Source organism: Akebia trifoliata, chromosome 11 (assembly GCF_017979445.1).
Source record: "Akebia trifoliata isolate Shusen 1 chromosome 11, ASM1797944v1, whole genome shotgun sequence".
In the NCBI taxonomy this organism is placed as follows: Eukaryota; Viridiplantae; Streptophyta; class Magnoliopsida; order Ranunculales; family Lardizabalaceae; genus Akebia; species Akebia trifoliata.
The window spans coordinates 41,333,046-41,354,859 of record NC_141385.1 but is presented as its reverse complement, the minus strand read 5'-3'; the positions used below and the strand labels follow the sequence as shown (position 1 = coordinate 41,354,859).

The 21,814-nt window shown below is 32.9% G+C and overlaps 2 protein-coding genes across 4 annotated transcripts; both read right to left on the bottom strand.

Moving 5' to 3' along the window:
* Positions 1-418: 418 nt before the first annotated feature.
* Positions 419-7,636, bottom strand: TRM9 (RNA-binding (RRM/RBD/RNP motifs) family protein). Of its 3 annotated transcripts, none has more exons than XM_086458599.1 (8): positions 7,479-7,636; positions 6,699-7,027; positions 3,624-3,725; positions 3,377-3,463; positions 2,448-2,576; positions 2,077-2,337; positions 1,628-1,693; positions 419-917 (listed from the first exon to the last, which is right to left on the bottom strand). In XM_086458599.1, exons 2-8 carry the CDS (start codon positions 6,999-7,001, stop codon positions 858-860), a joined length of 1,008 nt encoding a protein of 335 aa, XP_086314725.1. In that variant the 5' UTR covers positions 7,002-7,027; positions 7,479-7,636; the 3' UTR covers positions 419-857. The 3 variants fall into 3 exon arrangements, with proteins under 3 accessions (XP_086314725.1, XP_086314726.1, XP_086314727.1); XM_086458600.1 differs by having other exon boundaries at positions 6,699-7,046; positions 7,479-7,630; XM_086458601.1 differs by lacking the exon at positions 3,624-3,725.
* A 1,247-nt stretch (positions 7,637-8,883) lies between these two features.
* On the bottom strand, positions 8,884-14,621 carry LOC147391719 (pectin acetylesterase 8-like). Its single transcript, XM_086458598.1, has 13 exons — positions 14,451-14,621; positions 13,611-13,735; positions 13,370-13,452; positions 12,704-12,833; positions 12,500-12,579; positions 12,326-12,412; positions 12,106-12,230; positions 11,949-12,009; positions 11,610-11,663; positions 11,447-11,524; positions 10,452-10,557; positions 10,002-10,147; positions 8,884-9,229 (listed from the first exon to the last, which is right to left on the bottom strand). Exons 2-13 carry the CDS (start codon positions 13,732-13,734, stop codon positions 9,092-9,094), a joined length of 1,212 nt encoding a protein of 403 aa, XP_086314724.1. The 5' UTR covers position 13,735; positions 14,451-14,621; the 3' UTR covers positions 8,884-9,091.
* Positions 14,622-21,814: the final 7,193 nt, after the last annotated feature.

The window sequence follows — 21,814 nt, the reverse complement described above, 5'->3', positions numbered from 1 at the left end:
AACCTCCAAGAGATTCCATGAAATGGAAACGAGTGCTCGAAGTGTGAACCGTTGGACTTTATATAAAGATAATGCATCAGTATAGAACAGAATTCGGATGACAAAATTATTAAAGATTGGCATTCCTTATTTCTATTCAACAAACGTGCAAATAATTCCTTTTTGTTGGGTAAGTGATTGTTGAATTCTTACCTTGGAATAAAAAGGATTGAGATTAGTGCAATCTGACCGAATTCGAGACAATGGCAAGTATAGAAGAGCACTTCAAACCATGACAAATAGAATTGTACTTTAACAACTAACCAAAACTACCTAATATTATAGTAATAAATGAAGGCAAAGCTTTCAGGGTGAAAGATAAAAAACAACTCCACAACAATATATCACCACTGGCTTTACAGTCAGTAATTTGGTAATATTGGCAAACCTCGAACAATATTTTTCTAAAATAGAAATTTAAAGGAAAACATTTGTTCTACTACATAAGTTTAATTTTAAACTTCTCATGTTACAACAAAAGAAGCATTGTAGCAATAAGTTTCTCCCCACAAGTCACCTTTTGTAGGAGCCCATCTTAAACTGTATTATCGACGATACAAGATAAGAACAATAATTTAAGGAAAATAATAATGGTGTCCTAAGGACATTACTACTGCAGTATAATCATCGCGGGGTCCACACTCCAGACTGTCGGAGTCTTCGAGATTTGTGGTGTGAGAGTCTTGGGGATCATTAGCATTTGGGGACCTAAGAACGATTGATACCAGAGATGACGAAGAATTTCCTCTAAATTAAACTACTAAGAGTAGCTTGGATTTCTCTATATGGAAAACATCTAATCTCTCTGCCAAAGTCTTCTATCCCCTCTGAGAATCACAGTATTGTGGAAATTCGCAACAGCAAGGTCCATTTCTGACCTGTAACAAATGATGATAGTTAGTTCATCTTAAATTTAAGGGTAAATTACACTTTCACGCGCTAGGGTTTGGCATAATTCTCTATTGACACCCTAACGTTTCGACAATTACACTTACCTCCCCTATAGGTTATCTAACGGGTTCACTTACCCCCTTCCGTCTACTTTCCACAATCAAACAGTTTAAAAAATTGATTTTTATGTTTCATATAGACGATTTTACCCTTTTTATTTTGTATTTTTATTTTTTATAAACAAAAATATTCCTGTGAAAAAATGGGTTTACACATGAATGCTTAGTTGGGGACATTTTTATAGTTTTTTTTTTTTTTATAATAAAAAATCATAAAATGAGAGGGGAAAATAGTAAAATAACATCTTGACTTTAACAGTGTATGTGAAAGGGGGTAAGTTTAATTTTCAAAATGTTTGGGGGACAACATGGAATTATGCCAAACCACAGAGGGTCAAAATGTAATTTACTCTAAATTTAAATCACAAGAATGTGTAATAAGAGAAGTAGATGGGTATGCAAAGACGAGTCATTGGTGAATGTTCCAACCCAATTATTCCTCTTTATAGAAATAAGTTAAGAAGATTTTCTTAATTCTTGGAGCTATATGACATGTATAAAGTATATGCAAATGTGTTGAAATATATGATAAAAGGCAATTTCTTAAACAAAGTTGACTACTGAAAATAACCACAAACCTTTCGAATTGTAAATGAGACTCTCCTTAAGCCTCTCCTGATTGTATCTCCCCTCACCATATCAATCTGTAGCATGCCATTTATCACATTCCATATAAATTCATATTGCAAGCTTTAAAAATTGCCAAATAGGCCAAGAAAGCAACCAAAACCAAAAATCCCATCTAAAAAAGAAAATACTCAAAAAAGACCCCCTTAAACTTGGGGAAAGCATATATCGTTTGTATTGGCATACACTAGTAACCAAACAATACTATCAATGTAGTTGAAGTTACTAGGCACCTGTTCTCTATTGGGTCAAAAAAAAAAATAATTTGATCAATGGTGCCACATTGTATTTTTCATGCAATAAAATTCGTTAACATATCATGAAAGTAACCATGTACAGACCCAATTAAAAAGAGGCTTCATCGAGAATAATTGAAAACTCTTGAATAATGATCACACACCTTATGATGAGGAATATAGTGATGCCAAGCATACCGTGCCTCCCCAGACAACAGAAGCATTGATCGAGGTGGAAGGAAAAGAGCCTTCTTTACACAATTTGAACATTGATCAGGATTTTCTCCTTTCCATGAGCCTTGTGAGTATTTCCTGAACTCCATAATGCAAGGCCCTGCTAATGAAAGGCTGAAAATTAAACCCTCAAACGCTGAATGAGTGTCTATATGTGGGGACAAACCCACCCCAGGTGGGTATTCATTAACCTGTAAGAAGTCTCTCATGTGTGTTTAGGCATGAAAATAAGAAGGAAGGTGAAATTTTTTACGAGCGGCAAATTATAAAGGAAAAATATGATTAATAATAATAATCATACCGTTAGCTGGTTTAGAATGTCATTTCCAGCATCTTCGTCAATGTTGGGAAATGATGAGATCTTTTCAAGTATGGGAAGAACAAATGATGGAAGTTCACCCAAATGTTGTTTTGTGTTAACGTTCCTTGTCTGTGAAGCATAGAGGCTCAGTGAACTTAGACAGATGAAATTCAATAGCACCATAAACTTTTTTTTTTTTTTATGTAAGTAATAGCACGGTACTCATCAATTACCACGGAAAAAAAAAAAAAAAACCAGCAAAATCATCACCAACGGTAAATGTTCTTTCAACAGTATAAAAATACAAAAAGTCTTCATGATGGAACAACTGACCAAACCCAGTAGTTGGGATAAGACGTAGAAGATGATGATGGAAATCATCACTACCATACATTCATACGTTGCTTCCTATACTTTCTCTCTTTCTGAATAACTGCTTTGACCTTTCTTAAGGAACCATTGTTTTTTCCCCAGAATTTACACATGATCATAAATTCCTATATTTTTCTCTTATTATCGCCTAAAGGAGGATTTTATTAAAAAACTAGAAACCCCTATTTCTTATATGAATTAATTACAACAGAAAAATTCCAATCAGTGAACTAACTTACCCTAGTATCTTGGATAAGGCGTAGAACATGATGGGGAAATCATCATTAACAAATTTGTTCCTTAATATTATAGAATAATAATAAAAAAAGACTTCATAATTTCAGGAATAATAAATCAGATTTTTGTAAATGTTTTAAAGCTAAATATAGTATAACCGATTTGCAAACTGATATAATTGAAATCCAGTAGCAGGTTAACAGAAAAATAATTGTGCCTAAATTACATCTTCCGGAAACCAATTTATGACTTAATTATAGAAAAGTCTACGTGTGAGGGAACACTAGTCCCACGGTGAACTTTTCAGATTAATAACTTACATTATACAAAAACTCGTATCCATAATGTTGAACCCTTCTTTTTGCTAAACTCTTCCAAGGCCTATCATCCACTGCTGCAAGGAGTTCCTGAGAAAACACACACAAACAAATAAACAAGGAAAGCCACATGAAGCTTATATTGGTCTAGCCTAACAAACGGCTTAAATAAAATAAAATAGTGCAGTTCAGAAAAGTATGCAAGAACAAGAAATCAATCTAAATAGTCTAAAGTGAGCAAGTTCCTAACCTCCTCTTCTTTAGTGGTAATAAAGTCATGCAACAAGTAAATGCCTGGAATTTGTAACTCCGAAGCATCCAAAGATACTAAAACAGAATCATTGACCTGAAACTAAACAACAAACAAGTTTTTTTTACGGACCAAAACAAGCAGAACTATGTCTATCACCGTCATAATTAGAATTCAGTATAGTTCCCAAGGTTCAACGAGTAAAGTAATGAACAAATGGCACAAATGCAATTTCAACCTCGTTATGATTCATCAAACAGTCACATTTGCTTTTGCAATTCAGGGCATTTTCAAGATACGGGTGAGCGGTAGTTCGAATCCTAATTAAAAGGTGTCTACTATCTAGAAGCAAACTATTCGTAATTGTAGCCCTGTTTTGTATGGTGCAAATGCAAAAAATTTCTAAAATTAATTCTTTTGGTGCTTGGTTACATGATGCAAATGATTTGCATTAAGAAAAAAAATGCATGAAGCACTTAAATTCTTAAGAAATTTCAACAAATGATTTGCGGGACAAAAAGTACCGCAAATCATTTGTAAGATTATTTGATTCCAATCTATGAATATAAAAATTTACTAAAATACCCCTTATAAAGGAAATTGATCAAGTTATAAAAATACCCTTAGTATGTGGTACAACAATATGCTCATAAATTTATGAATATATCCCTCCTCCAAGATATATTAAAATGCAAATGAAAATTACAAAAATACTCCTTATCAAAGAAATTTTCAATTTACAAAAACACCTTTAATACTAGTTACATTAATGTGCATATGAATTTACAAAAAGACCTCCATGAAGAGGGGAGGTCTTTTTGTAAATTCATATGCATGTTTGTGTAACTAGTACTAAAGGTATTTTTGTAAATGGAATAGTTTCTTTGATGATGGGTATTTTTTGTAATTCCAATATGTAGGTTACTGTGCCTTTTTTTTTTTTTTTTATAAGTATAAAGATTTTATAAATAAAAGAAAGGAGTTACAATGAGGTTACACGAGAGGCCAAGATAGCCCCCAAAAAAGAGCAAGCAAGGGAAACCAAAACAAAAGCAAAAGCAAACAGAAAAACAAAAAAGCAAAGCGAGCAAAACCAAGAATTACACAAGCTATCCCATCTGAACACAAAATCTTCAAAGAAGACCCCAGAAAAGTCATTGTTCAACTTAACCCAAAAAAAACATCAGCCCCAAAATCTCCATATACACCATGTGCGCATTATTTTCTTTGCTTTTGAACACCATATTGTTTCTCTCCTTCTAAAGACCCTACGATACGGCCGTAAGAAGAATAGCCCACAAACGCCTCTTTTTGTGAGAGAAGATATTGTAGCCTCACACTTCTAGCAATGAAAGGAAGTTAAATGGAAGAACCCAACTCATATAAAACAAGGAGAGAAATGCAGACCAAATACTACTTGAGAACGAGCAATGAATAAGAGTATGGTCCACGGATTCCTCATCTTTCATAAAAAGTGGGTAACAATTAGGAGTTACCCATCCTTGGGAGATTAGATTGTCTAAAGTAAGAATCCTCCTTAAGGAAGCAAGCCAAATGAAGAAGATACTTTAGACGGAACAATGGTCAACCATATTGCAAAGGTTGAGAAAGAAATTGCTGACCTTGGAAGAAGGGCATTGTAATAAGAACGAACGGTGAATCTCTTATCTTTAGCCTTAATCCACTCCCTCTTATCCTTATCTTCTCCCTGACTTAGAATTCAGTTATCTCTCAATCGTTGAAATTCCTCCTAAAACCCAAGTCACAAGAATAAGTGTTTTCGTTACGAATCAAACAATGTAGTATCGAACAATTTCTCTTTAAGGAGCAAAAATTAAAAAAAAATGGGTATTGAGATGACAGATTCGAATTCTCACGCCATCTATTTCCAAAACCGAACCATATTCCCTAAACCCCCCTAAAACTAATCTCTTTCTCAAAATCACTGACCCCCTTCAAATCCCCCTCCAAACACAACACCCAAAAGTCCTTTTCCCCTCCCCACCATACCTTCTAAACAATTTTTCTCCATACTTCATTTTCACCACCCTCCTCCACAAGCTTTCCCTCTCTTCTCCAACCCTCTATAACCATTTCCCAAGAGAGCTCTATTAGTTAACCTTGAACCTCTAATCCCCAACCCCTCATCTCACTTAGAAAAGCAAACCAACTTCCAATTGACCAAATGATATTTTCTACCTCCATTCTTGTCATTCCACAAGAAATTTTTCATAAGTCTTTCAATGCGAGTCTCCACCGATTTGGGCATCGAAAAGAGAGAGATGAAGTAGATTGGACATACTAGACAACGTGCTTTTGATCAACGTCACTTTACCCCCTTAGACATGTATCTAGCTTTCCACATACTCAACTTCTTCTCCATTCTCTCTATCGCTCCATGCCAAATGCCCTTGCTATTATACAGTACTCCTAATGGGAGACACAAGTAGGAGGATGGGAGACTATCACTGGAACACCCCAAGATAGCTGCTAACATTGGAAGATCCTGAATATTACCTATACGAAAAATTTTACTCTTTTGTGGGTTACTATACCTTTTGGTAACGGTATTTTTTGTAAATTCATACGTATGTTAATGTAACAAGTATTCAGGGTATATTTTTAATTTGAATACTTTCTTTGATGAGGCTGAATAAGTTAAAATTGTTTCCACACTTTATTTTAATAAAAAAAATCACAACAAACTTTTTTATTGCAAATATCAACCAACCACTAAAAAAAAGTAAAAAATCACAAGAGATTTCCCAATGGTTACCAAGCAATTGTAAATCTTTTGTCGCAAATCATTTGCATTTGCAAATGATTTGTAGTGTACCATAAGCAGGGCCTGTGGTACAAATGCAGTGAATAGAAACCAACATTCAATCGGTCCTAACTAAGAGACCTCCAACATTAAAAGTCAATTCATTCATATGATCATAACTATTCAATCTACAACATTATTTTGTGTTGAAGAAACAAAGGATGACGAAAGGCCCAGAACGAGACTACACATATTAAATCATTTGAATAAACAAGTAAGTAATTAAATTCAATGGTTAAAATGATTAAAACCTGGAAAGGTGGTTGAAATATCGAGTAACGTATGTGCAGAACACGACCACCAAGATCAGGACAAGGATTTCCATCAAATGCTTTTAAGGCTGCTTGGGCAGAGCTCTCATCGGCATAAGAAACAATGACACGAGCACCACTTTCATCAGCTGCATGGACTCCTCTCAACTCCCCAAAGGTGCTAAATACGGATGCAATATTGTCGAAAGATAGGCCGACAGCAGGTCCACAGTTGGCCACATATAGGTTAGAGCTCGACTCACCGTCCAATTGGGTGGGACGAATGAATCTCGACTGAACCATATCTATGACTATGATGATGCACTCACCTACAAAGATAATGTGCAACTGATACAACATTAAGCAGTAGATCCAAAAAAATAAAAATCAAACGAAGAACCCTTTGTCTAAAACTTGGTCCTTTCTTTGATTTTAAACACAAATAAATAAATAATCAAACAAACAAAGAACCCTTTGTATAAAACTTGGTCCTTCGTTTTTTTCTTTTTAATTTATTTATCCTATATTGCATTGCCTCCAAGCATTTCTCTAAATTGAAACATAATTCAGAAAGATAGCATATTAAAATTGAATATGGATACTTATATCGTGGAAATGATTAAACATTAAATTTCAAGAAATCAAGTACACTGACATGGATATGGATACAGATATCTCATCCGATCAGATTTTAGGGCTCGTAGTCATAGAAGAGGTCAAAGTTCTAAAATTGTGTGTGTGTGTGTGTGTGTGTGTGAGTGAGAGAGAGAGAGATCTTACTTGGGAGTGTTGAAGGTTGGAGAAGATGAAAGATACAGGATTCAGGTTTGGCTCCTCAAACGTTTCCGATTTCCCAAAGAAGCACTCCTTCACCTACGCCCTCCTCAAGTCCTGATTCCTGAACTCATTGATGGATTGGAAGGTAACAACCCAAACCCAGGTCCAGCATGCCAATTATGCACTTAAAAAAGGGATTGGGCCTTAACCTTGGGCCTTCAAAGGTACGGTGGTGTTTAATTTTTTTCATGTATCCCAATTATTAGATTTTCATACATTTATATGTTATGGTTTGTGGAGCTTGATTGTATGATTGTATTAAGTAAGCAAGGAGTACCGTTCATCATTTAACACACAAAAATTTCTAATGGTATTTTCGTAATATTAATGGTTTTATGTTAAAATCTCGTTAGGTAGTCGAATCGGTGTGATCCGCAGACCTACCTCGATCTTGAGGGACAGGGAACCATGTAAAAGTCTCCGTGTTTTCTTTGTGTATGAGCCTACACTTATTTTTCTTCTTTACTGTTGTTGGATCAATTCCTCTACAATATATATGGACGAATTGTGAGTACTAAGAAGACAGGCAAAGTTTGCCTACAATCGACACCTCTAGTGATGGGTCTATCTTGAGTTGTCCTGTGGATTTGATGACGGGGTTCTACGCCATCTATGCATCGAACGTATTCTTGTGTCAGTTGGCTAGAGTGACCCAATCTTGTCCATGACAGATTTTAATGGTCAAGGCAAAGGCACCATTTTATGGTCCATGTCAAATGCCATGCTATTATGAGCGGAGCCAAAGGGCTCAGGGCTCACATGCAAGATCCACGTTGCTTTTTTTAAAACTGGATTAAACCAGTGGTCCAACCGAATTTTATGATAAAGTTGGTTAAGTTCAAATCAAACAAAATTATGCAAAAGAACCATAATTTTTAGAGAACTAAATCATGGTCCGAGACAATTCGTCTGACACGTCTCCGCATCTTCCACCAACGAGACAGATAAAAAGTCAAATGGGTATCAGACAAGATTTAAAATCATAATTCATTTTTCTTATTGTTGAAAGATATGACTCAAACGTATTGGAAAACTCATCCGAGATGATTCAGTCTCATTCATGGATGAGAAGAGATGTCAAAACGAGTTTTAAAACCATGGAACCAAATGGTTCAATCTTCCAACCAAGTCAACCATGGATATGTTTTTAACCAGTTAGAAGTACAAAATTTTGGAGAAAAAAAAAAATTCGTTATAGATTATTTAAAAGATTTTGTAAATTCTTTTATCGTTCTAATGATGAATGAAAACAATCAAAAGTATTATATCATAACAGATTTATTGTTCTTCAACTTATAGGACCTACTTGGATTCTGTTATTGTAATAAAATACGTGCATAATGAACAATTAATAAAAATACTCTCATTTTATAAAGAGAATAACAATCAAATACATAAACATTAATGCAAGATATACCCAACACACTAGTCTAGCCTGTATGGTCTTTAGCTTATATGGGAAACAAAATCAATTATTGATTTCTCCCCTATGGACCTTATTTCGTGGTACAATTATAATTTTCGTAAATAAAAATTGCCCAAGATATAAGATTTAATTATAGACTAAAATCATCAGGATGTTCTTGCGATTCAAAGACACGATTATGGCAGGTCTTGTCGCAAGGGTAAGGACAATCGATGCCCTGGAAGATATTCCTGTCAAAAAACCAGTCTCCAACTGCCTTCGAAATCATCTGCAAGAAATACATTTATACATCAGTAACAAAAATTAGAGAAAGTTGTCATGGTCTCCACAGTGTTTCACCGATCGAGTAAGGTGTACTGTTAATATTGTGTGCTTGCATCTTTGTTTATTTTCTTCTACATTATCATTGAATCAGTTTCTTTACATAAGTCAACTGAGACGGTGTTGGGGCACCTTCAATGAAACCCATTATAGCCTCTGAAGAAATATTCAAGTTTAAGGTCTTTAAAGAATGAGAGAAAGATCCAAAAGAAATGGTGGAGATGATGAAAGAAGAAACGAAGTTATGAACACACTTTCAATAACACAAGGTGGTTTTGTACAGAGTGAAATCAAAGAACAAGATTCGTTTAGCCGATCTCAAATGTTTGGGTAAGGTTTTAAGGGTGGAACAAAAATTAATATATGACCTTTCCGACTTCTTAAAGAGGACGATGCAGTTTGGATTGACATATAGTTCAATTTGTCAGACATATTAGGTCGGATGGGATTTCTCTATTTTCTCCCTTGATCAAGATATCCTCTGTTTCGGCTAAGAAAGAGTGATTGAATGATCAATAATTTGGGTTGTGAAGTGCAATTAGATCTTTTTTATGTATGATTACCACTTGTATTATAAATGTTTCCTATATTTATACCAAATAAGTGATCTCAAACTTCCAATTAAGGAAGAGATAAGCTTCATCGAATATTTAGTGGAAGACATGAAATGAGGGAGAGAGAGGAAACAAAATGGAAAGAAAAGAATAGGAGTTACTTACTACGTTGTTCAGACGTGGAGAGTCGTCCCTCAACCACGTCTCCTGAGTCCCGGCTTGGCAATGGGAATAACATGAGTTAATGTACATGCCTCTAGTCGAAGAGGTCCCCAATACTTTCAAGGCACTAAGAAACTCCAATCTGAAACCTGTAAAGAAACATCATTACTTTGTTAACAAAAAAGAAGTTTCACAATCAATTCTCTTAAGAAAAAAAGATTTCATCCAATGCTGGAAATAATTCAAATCAAAATATTTTTGTCCCTCAGTTGTGTTCCTTGTGACAGTTTTAGATCATTATATGTGAGACTTCACAAACCACCAACTTATATCAACAAAGAATATATCGTGTCTGGTCCATAATGAACCGGTTTGAGTTTGGCATGCAACATTACATTAAGGAGAACCACACAAAATCAGAATTGGAGAGTGAAGAAGGTTCAGAGAGGTAACCATGCATGGTTTCAATTTGAGTGGGAGAACATTTTGTTATATCAGCCTTGCAGTCGTGCCAGTTGCCATGAGGATCAGCTACACCCGGTGCCAAAATGTTCTTTATCTGAAAAAAAAAAATTTGAACTCAACAATTACATTTTCTAGGACATATCAGAGATGAGGATGTTAGAAGGGATGAGTTAAAAGTAAACACATTCAAGAAACTATAGGATACTCCAATATTTGATAAATTAAGAGAAAGTCTAAGATGGTTTGGGCATGTCTAACGGAGACAATTACATTCCAGTAGGGATGGCAACAGGGCAGGTTTGGGCAACCCGTCCCCGATAATAAAAGTTTGACCCGAACCCACTGGCCCCGACCCCGACTCAGGTCTGATTTCTATGAACCATCCCCGTACCGCCCCGCAACCCACCCATTTTTAATGTTAATAAGTCAAAAGAACATGGGTAGAGCCATGGCTTGAAGTTTGAACACACAACGTGGAAACACTTTCCCATGCGTCTTACCACTCAACTAGTTGACGCTTTTTGATAATAGCACTATATATATAATCGGGTGGGTGGGTTAACGGGGAGGGTTACATCAAAACCGTCCCCACCCCAGAACCGAATCGGTTTTTAATTTTCAATACCGAAACCATTTAAAACGGTGAAAAATTGAACCTATAGGGGCAGGGTGGGGCAAAATTGCCATCCCTACAATCCAATTAGAAGAAATATTCAAGTTGAAAGTACTAAGAGAGGAAGAGGAAGATCTAGAAGAACGAGAATGGAGAAAGTTAAAAAAAAAATTTAAAGAAAAATATAAAAATACTTTCAATGACAGAATTCATCAAGCCGATCCCTAATATTTGGATAAGGCTGTGGTGATGATGATGAATCAAACTGAAGTAAAAGGGAGAACTCTGTACTAAGTTGGGATGAAAAGCACACAAAAAAGTTCAACCTAGACTGTGTTTCAAAGATAATATATAATTTGCAAATGCTGACCTGCCATGAATCGTAGGCTGCATTCAGTAAAAATAGTGGTGTCTTGATCTGTTGCGCCGCATATTGTGGGAAAAAACACTGCCATGTTCATGTGTTGGTAAGATTGCAGAGATCATGCTAAAGTTAGGATTCAGAAATTAAATATCAGAATGAATAAACTTACCAAACTTGGTTTGACTTTTGAAGTGCAAGAGACGGGCAAATTCTTTGCAGATCCCTATATAAGTCATTGAACAAAAAGTAAATGTCCCACATCAATGTATCAGAAAATATATTAAATCGTTATTTGAATAGATATAAGAGGATTCAAAATAACAGAATGGATATTTCAAGTCTTAGTTGACGATAATTGTTCTTCTTTGTCATATTCATAAAGAAGCAAACTTGTTTTATAAGAATGGAAGGGAAGAAATAAAAAAAGATAACCTCATGATCAAGAAATAATGAGCGTAAAAAAACCCATTAACATATACGAATTTAATTAGACAATAATGGAACGTACATGTGCTGTTACCACTTCATCATAGTAGCCTTCTATGTGTGATGCTCCGGAAATGTCTTTCCTGTCACGCAGCACTACTAGTGTTAGCTATAGTTTTGGAAATATGATCAGATTTGGAAAAAAGAAAAGAAAAGAGAGATCGTAATTATGAGCTTACGCATTGATAAAGAATCCTGCATCTGAGAGGCATTTTACTTTGGTACTAACAGGTACGAGGGCCCGAAAGTTATCACAATGGAGAATGGCTGTCAACCCGCCAGCCGAACAACCAGAAAGAAGAGCCTATTAAACAAAAAATTTATGTTATTAAGGCCAAATATACAACAACAACAACAACAACAACAACAAAAAATGACGGATTTTCAAGAGGGTCATACATTTTGAGCATTTTTCATCCCTTTTGCTAATAGATCCTCGATAACAGCAAGCCAAACCCTAGCTCCTCTGTAGTAAAGCTTGGTAGCCTGATCAAATTGATAAAATACCCACATTGGTGATGGGTTTTCTCATTCATGAAATTAAAGCCATTATTGTGACGAAAAAAAAATTACCGGATCTACTGCTTCCACGTCTCCGGTAAATGATGATCCATCACAGTACCGAACTTTGATCCTATTCCAATTATAAAAGTCTGGATATTGCAGTCCAATTTTAGCCATTTTGTAGGATTTGAATTACATAGCAGAACTCAAAAGATAGAGAATTTCAAATTGAACAGTGAGAGTAAAAAAGATTAGTACATTAGAAGTCCCCACCTGGGTTAAATTTAGCCTGATTGCTAAGAATCCCAGAGAAAACAACTTCTTTCGCCATTTTATTAGAGGAACCTAAACGGGTGTCCCTCTTTTCAAGACAAGTTGTGGCATTGTTACACCATGCTCCTCCCTGAAAAGGGCAAGCCACAAAAAAAAAAAAAAAAAAACAATAGAAGGAAGAAAAAATGACTTGTCAAGCAAAAGCTTATACCCGTGATGGCTAAATAAGTAGATCAAGTAGAAACATTTAACACGAAACATGTTATCGTGAAAATGTAAAGATTTGGGATTGGCTAAACAAATTGTGTTCCTCTATTCCACTCTGTCCAAAGCCAAGTCTTCTATTATTGAAAATAAGCGAATGTCTTCTTTCACTATCTCCATCCATGTTCTCTTGGGTCTTCCTCTAAATACACTTTGGACCTTCAACTTGACTATTTTTTCTAGGGTCTTGTTAATGTGTGCCCTAAGGGCACACGTTAAAGTGCAATAAATACACTTTGGAAATTGAATTTTGTATAAAAAATGCCCTAAATGTTTTTTTCTTTTTTTTACAAAAGTACCCTAAGATGCTTATTCCCAAAGTGTATTTATTGCACTTTAAGGACCATTTCACCCTCGGATCGAAAAAATATATATATAATGTTTTGGATGAAATCGACTGACCTCAATTAGAATTAGCCAATTGTTGATCCCCGCGCCGAATCCCTTATCCATATGGTAAGCTGGTGGGCTCCCATCCAAGCAAACTGCACGATATTTCAGATTTCAATCACGAAGTAGACAGATTAAAATTTAGAATCACTGGAAGAATTTAATTTCAATCCGATCTTGTCGATCCGATTAAAAAAATTTACCCAAAAAAAAGAAGAAGAAAGATCATGATTAGAGTACTAGAAGTTATTACCAGCTCCTTTTGCAACAGCATTTTGAACATAAGTAATTCCCACATTAAAGCCATCTGCTTTCAACAAGATCAGTAGACAGACTAGTAATACATTCAGCAGTCCAAATGATCTTCTATCAACCATTCTGCAAAATTTTGTTATAAATAAAATCAAATCAAGGGAAATACTAAGAATGAAAGCTTACTATTTCTTGAATTATTGGTTATTTATAATGTGATCATCCTATATTTAATTATATAAACTGTAAAAAACGAAAAAGAAAAAAAAAAAAACAAATCTTTCAACTAAATTTGATCCAAGTTGCAGGATATATACTCACCAACAGAGAATGCAGCTCTAATCTTAAACCACATATTATCAGAAATAAAATAAAATAAATTGAACCAAATTATTCTCACATGTCATCAACTCCAAATACTACTATAAATTTTAGAAATATAAATTGAGGTTTCTTGCAACCAAAAAAAAAATCTGTTTGTTCATCTATTTTGCCATTTAATGGGTTCTTAGATAAATCTAAAACCCAACTGTAGTCAACATAAGAGCTTCTCTAATTTGGTTTCAAGCCCACAAAATATATCCAAAAGATACTAAAAATTCAAAAAAAAAGTAAATAAAATTAGACTAACATACCACTAAAATCAGATCTTACTTATAGAAAAAATGTAGAAAAATATAAACTCAAATAAAAAATTTTCCTTATAAACTCTTACAACCAGAACATTTTCCCAGCTTAACTGGAAAAATAAAATCTTTCTCTAAAATTTTCGCCAATCTTCACTTATAAAATGCACCCATAAATAAAAACAACCCCATTAAGCTAAAATCCTTTGTTCTACCTGAAAATGGTGAGAATAAGGTACGCTCTATGTGTCTGATGAACACGAATCAGCTTCTCATACAGCTTCTACAGAAAGCAGAACCCAAGAGCCGACACTCGTCCACTTGGGTTTCTTTATCTTATATATAAAAACCGATTAATTTGGTCTTGTATTTAAGGTTACAATAGACTAAATAACAAACACCGGTACACAATAATTATATAATTATAGATCCGAAATGTTACAAAATTACGCGTCTTTCAGACATAAATGACGCACGGAGGACTGATGCTGTTCTGATCAAATGACACGTGTAAAATAGTGATTTGATGTGGTGGGACCCACATAAAGTCGGTGCTTATTTCGCATCCATTGTTTGTTGGCCTTAGCTGTCGTTCATCCATGGATACTCGCATTGGATCTTGTTTTCACATTCACGTGGACGAAAATGGCTTCTGGTTTCTTAGGCTTTTTAGATTTCGTTATCAAAGGACAGATAGATACTTATCTTGAAAAAAATATATATATAGGCAGAGAGTACCAAAAGAGTCATGAATGAAGTTAATATTACTATAATAAAATGGGTAGCCATGTATGATCACAATTATTCAATTTTACTCTTTTAGCCTTATTGTGATCCTCAAATAAAAGAACATGTTTATATTTATAAAATATTAAAAGATCATTATTATATTTATAAAGATAAATTCATTTACATGAGTACTATTTTTTTTAAAGTAATTCATTTGTATGAATTTTAGAAAAAGTATGAAAGTAAATTTAACTTAGAGTCGTGATAATCTGATTCTCTTTTTTGTACATTTCTTTCATAGAATCGTAAATCCTTTGTATCGAGATACACAATGACAGATATTTATGATTTTGTATATTTTTGGGAAGTGATACAAAAAAAGAAGATCAGAATATCAAGACTCTTTAATTTAATATCCACATAACACATTTTCATTTTGATAAAAATTTATACAGCTACACAATCAAATACCTATAAAAACAAGGAAAGGATCATGAGACAGAGAGACTTTAAGTGAGAAAGAAAGAAAGAAAGTGAGGGAGGGAGGGAGGCTTTAAGAGAAAGAAAGAAAAAAAGTGAAGACAACATAAAGGAATTTCTTTGATGAGGAACAACTATAAAAGAGGATTAAGAGGAAGCGAGGGATGCTTTAAGAGAAAAAAAGAAAAAAAGTGGACAACATAAAGAAAAGGAATTTCTTTGAAGAGGAATAACTATAACCGAAGATTAAAAGAAGTGAGGGAGGCTTTAAGAGAAAGAAAGAAAAAAAGTGGAGACAACATAAATGAAAAACTTTCTTTGAAAATCTAGGAACAACTATAAGAGAAGTAAAGTACAAAGTAATGATTTTCTTTTAAAATAAGAATTTTATAAGAAGAATTTGAAAAAAAAAAAGAGTTCCTAAAACTTCTAATATTAATAAGAAAAATAGACAAGAGAGGAGTGAAGTGAAGATCTTGACATCCAAGTGGTGCTCTCTAACTGGATTGAGGTCGATCAATTTGATGTCTTCTTAAAAAGTGATATTTATTTTCATTTAAGATTTTGAAATCTGTGGTTCTTAAAGAAAAATATTTTTTTTTTTCTTCTTTTAAGATATTTTCTTGAAAAAAGAAAAAGAAAAAAAAGAGAATTATATAAAAATTAGAAGAGATATAGTTGATATTAGTTTATTTTTAATTGACTTAGTTATTCCTCAACATGAAAGCTTAGTAAAGCCTTTTTAATTGCTTTAGATATTTATTTGTATCGAAATGGGTACCTGCCATACAACCGTATCTATACTTTTATCTTTTTTCAAGTCATGTTTTCCTATTACAAAGTTATGAAGAAAAAAAAAAAAGGGGGGGGGGGGGGTTCTTATATATGTTTAGGGTTTATTTCACGTTGAATATTATGGTATAAAAGTAAATTCAATTAAATGAGCACCTCTTAAGGAAAAAAAAAGTAATAATATAATAGGATTATAAAGGCAAAATAACTTAATATCCCACATATCAAGTAAAAATAAATAAATAATTCTTTTTGTAAACATTAGAAAAAATGGACAGGTTAGTAATTTCCACAAAATACTCAACCATTTTGATAAAACACCCTTACACAAAATGGGAGCAGATCCTCTATAGCGTTATTTTCCTATAACACCCGTTTAAAAATATTTGAAACTTAGAGGTTCAGTACCCGTCAATTTTCATTGTCATGGATCACGTAAAAAGGGAATTTTTTTGTTTTTTTTCATATCTGATCCAAATCATAAGTATAAGAGATCTGAATTGTTAATTTTTTTATTATATTTTTAAAATGATATTTGATGAGCTGTAGAAGAAGAGCTACACGGTGCTACAGGACTTACAGAGGATCCATTCTTACACAAAATTACTAAGCTGGGTTGAAATCAGCTACCCTATCAATTTAATGTCCTGGATACCATGTTATCCTATCAAATACTTTCGTGGTTCCACATACATGGGTGGGTCTGGTGTAGTTATTTGACTTTTTTTTATCGATTGGGATGGTAACATGGAGTCATGGACGCCATGACTTTGTAATCCATAATGGAGTTGGTTTTGAAATTGACTACTAGTTGGTCTTTTATTTGAGCCATTGGCCCAAATGTAAATCAATCAATCAGTCTCTGTTTCTCTCTCTCTCTCTCTCTGTCTCTCTCTCTCACTCTCACACATATAAATATATATAAATATAGAGAGCTGCTATTGACACACCAACTTTGGTAATGGTACACCAAATCTTATGTAGATCCCCAAGGAATTGTACATAGTTGGGGTGGCATTAGCAGAAGTTGGCGTGGTCATAGCAGCTCTCTAAATATATTATATGGTCGAATTTTTCAAGTAGTTGATAAGTTTATCTATTACCCGATATAGTGCATTTGTGCCCAATCTTTTTAGATAGTTAATGGTCCATTTTCAAAAACTGCAAAAGAGTTATTGCGCTCGATATATATAAATTATAACTGTGAATATATCCATTGTAATAATTTGAGTTTGGATTTTTTTTAAATTATCAAACTCGACAATAAAAATGTTGAACTTGGCATTGTAATTAATGTGATCTAATTTTTTTTTTTCATATTTTTGACTTCAACTATCGAATAAATCTTTTCGAAAGATCCAAAATGCATATATCATAGTTGTGAAACAGATAATCGATTCAAAAGTTACAACGTAATCTTAAAAAAATTTAGAATCTCAACTTTGTTCTTAAGTTTTTTATATATAAATTATCAAAATAAATTGAAAATACCTCTAAATGTTATTATTTACCAATCATTGAAAATAATTACAATGCTATTGAAAAACCTAGGGATATGAAGAAGATTAGAAAAAAAAAAATGTTGGGTCTTTCAAAACTATTACAACAAGAGACGATGTTCAGAGACCATTAAGAAATAAAAAGTTTACCAAGTGTACTATCAAACTACTGCCCCAAAAGTTAGGGATTAAATTTAAAAAAAAAAAAAAAAAAACCTTCTCCAATGTTTATTAATTAATTTTCGTTATTTATTATATATAAACAGGTTTAACCATTACATGGGTCGACTTTGGATTAAGATCGCCCATTTATCACTAATCAGACACATTGATAGTATACCTACTTGGGGTATCGATTGAGCCTATTGGCCTAGCTGCCCAACAAAACAAGGGTTAGGGCCTTTATATTGAGTTTGCAAGGGCAGGGTCAACGATCAATAGTTTTTTAGATCGTCAAATCTTGGTTGGGCTAAGTCTTATTAGTACACAGCCCGACTCATCCTCATCCCACTATTATATCTGTTAGATATATTCATAAAATATTTAATTAGATAAATATTTTTCTAATAAAAATAAAATATATTGTATAATTAGAATTTAACTCTCATTTATTACAACTAGAAGACGGCACAAGCAAATGCACATTAAGCAAAAGGGCTTATTTGAAATTTAAAATACTGATTAAAGTTTTATTTTTAAGATTACGTGGTACAAAATATATTTTTATAATTTTGGAAACTAAGCAACATGTAGTTGCATTTTTCTTAGTTTCGACTTAAATAACTCTGATTATTTCAATTCAAATAAAAAGTGGGAGCATTTATGACCATCCAAGTTTTGGTGTTGAATCATTTCTACTTTGCCTTCTCTCATTATAATAATAAAGATTAAGATTAATAAGATATTAATTACAAATCTGATTAGATAATCTTCAAACACAATTTAAATATATATATATTTTTCATTAAAATTTTGAATTTTAATCATTTTATTTGAGCTTAACTCTAACCAAGTCAAGGCCATACCTCTTAGGACCGGGCTACAGCTTCTTCGAGATAGGCATGTCGGGCTAGTTTAGGTAGGGCCTACCTCTTCAGGGCTCAACCGAGCCCGGTCAAAACCTGCTCATATGCCTAATCCCTGGTATATCCTACAACATCCAACTCCAAAAGGCACAAGTACCGAGGCAAATCCCTGGGAGTATCTCCACGGGTGATGTTAAAATCCACGAGTTAAAGTTGCCATGTAGGGTGTTAGCCCATTTTTAACATATGAAGTAACTTAACATGTCCACAAACTCCAACGCACACACTAATATACTCATGTTAGCCAACTTTTTTTTTTATTTTTTTTAAAGAATAATTTATCAAAACGGTAGAATTTTTGAAATTAATTTTGAAAATGGTATATTGTAGCAATTAATTCCGAAAACGATAAATTTATCATTTTCGGAATTAATATTTTTAATCAAAATGGTAAAAACAGTAAAATATTTTTTTATACTGAAAATACCTTTTTTTTATTTTTATTTTACATATATATTTACAATTTTAACCTTAAAAAAATAAAAATCTAACTAAAAAGATTCACTCTCTTTTGGTAATCCAACAATCATATGTATTTATAAATTTTTTTTTACAGAAATCAATTTTATTTTCGTAATTTCAGTCAAAAAATAAAAAAAGGGCATTTTCGATATAAAAAAAATACATTTTACTATTTTTACCATTTTGGTAAAAAAATTAATTCCAAAAATGGTAAATTTACCATTTTTGAAATTAATTGCTACAGTGTACTGTTTTGGTAAATATTCAAAATGTTGTGCATGTTTTGATAAATCTACCTTTTTTGTACGTATGGATTTTTTATTTATTTATATTTTAAACTAACAAAATAGTCATTGACTATTGTTTTCAAAACTAACACATTAAACTAGTTTAAACTATTAGCCACAGTTAACACACATATTCGCATCTGACACCCTTGACAAATCTACCAACTTGTCTGGTGGAGGAAATTTGCTGGTTAAATTTTAACTTATGGTGTTAACACGTATGATCACATATTCAATTTTACTCTTTTAGTCTTATTGTAATCCTCAAATAAAAGAACATATTTATATTTATAAAATATTAAAAGACCATTATTATATTTAGAAAGATAAATTCATTTACATGAGTACTGTTTTGTTTAAAATAACTCGTTTGTACAAGTTTTGGAAAAAGTATGAAAGTAAATTTAACTTAGAGTTGTGATAATCTAACTCACTTTTTTGTACGTTTCTTTCACAAAATTATTGATCTTTTGTATTGGGATACACAGTGACATATATTTATGATTTTGTACATTTATGAGAAGAGATACAGAAAAAGAGAATCAAAATATCAAGACCCTTTAATTTAATATCCACATAACAATTTATCATTTTGATAAAAATTGGAGACAGCGTAGAAAAAAAAAAGAATTTCTTTGAAGAGGAACGACTATAAAAGAAGATTAAAAGAAAGTGAGGGAGGCTTCTAAGAGAAAGAAAGAAAAAAAGTGGAGACGACATAACTGAAGAATTTTCTTTGAAGAGGAACAACAATAAGAGAAGAAGAGTATAAAGTTATGATTTTCTTTTTAAAATAAGAAATTTTATAAGAAGAATTTGAAAAAAAAAAAAAGTGTTCCTAAGGACTTCTAATATTAATAAGAAAGAGAGACAAGCAATCAGTGAAGTGAAGATCTTGACATCCAAGTGGTACTCTCTAATTGGATTGAGGTCGATCAATTTGATGTTCTCTTAAAAAGTCATATTTATTGTCATTTAAGATTTTGAAATCTGTGGTTCTTAAAGAAAAATAAATGTTTTTTTTTCTTCTTTTAAGATATTTTCTTGAAAAAAAAGAAAAGAGAATTATATAAAAATTAAAAGACATATATTTGATATTAGTTTATTTTTAATTGACTTAGTTTTTCCTCAATATGAAAGCTTGGTAAAGCCTTTTTAATTGCTTTAGATATTTATTTGAATCGAAATGGGTACCTGCCATACAACCGTATCTATAATTTTATAATTTCAGCTTTTCCATATCTTTTTTTAGCCATGTTTTCCTTTTACAAAGTTATGAAAAAAAAAATGATCATATATGTTTAGGGTTTATTTCAGGTTGAATATTAGGGTATAAAAGTAAATTCAATTAAATGAGCACCCCTTAAGGAAAAAAAGTAATAATATAATAGGATTATAAAGGTAAAATAGCTTAATATCCCACATATCAAGTAAAAATAAATAAATAATTCTTTTTGCAAACATTAAAAAAAATGGATAGGTTAGTAATTTTTACAAACTATTCGGCCATTTTGGTAAAACACTCTTACACAAAATGGGGGTGGATCCTTTGAATCATTTTTTTCCCCATAACACCCGTAACACACTTGGACGGTTAAGAGAGTACCATGTCAACCACAAATTTAAACTACATCGTTTAAAAGTGTTTGAAAATTGGAGCTTCAGTGATCATCCACTTTCATTGTTATGGATCATGTAAATTTTTTTTTTTCTATTTTGTGGGTCAAATATAATCCAAATCATAAGTACAAGAGATCCGAATTGTTATTTTTTTATATTTAAAATGAGACTTGATGGGCTGTAGAAGAAGAGTTACATGGCGCTACAGGAAAATTTCGCTACAAAGATCCATTCCCACACAAAATAGCTAAGTTGGGTTGAAATCAGCTACCTTATCAATTTAATGTCCTGGATACCATGGGTGGGTCTGTTTTGACCTTTTTTTTTTCTTTGTCGATAAGGAAAATAACATGGACACCATGACTTTGTAATCCATAATGGAGTAGGTTTTGAAATTGACTACTAGTTGGTGTTTTACTTGGGGCTATCTAAATGGTGTATTTATGCCCAATTTGAAATCACTCTCTCTCTCTCTCTCAAATTGACTAAATGGTGCATTTATGCCCAATTTGAAATCACTCTCTCTCTCTCTCTCAAATTGACTGCTAGTTGGTCTTTTACTTGGGGCTATCTAAATGGTGCCTTTATGCCTAATTTGAAAGAAATCTCTCTCTCTCTCTCTCTC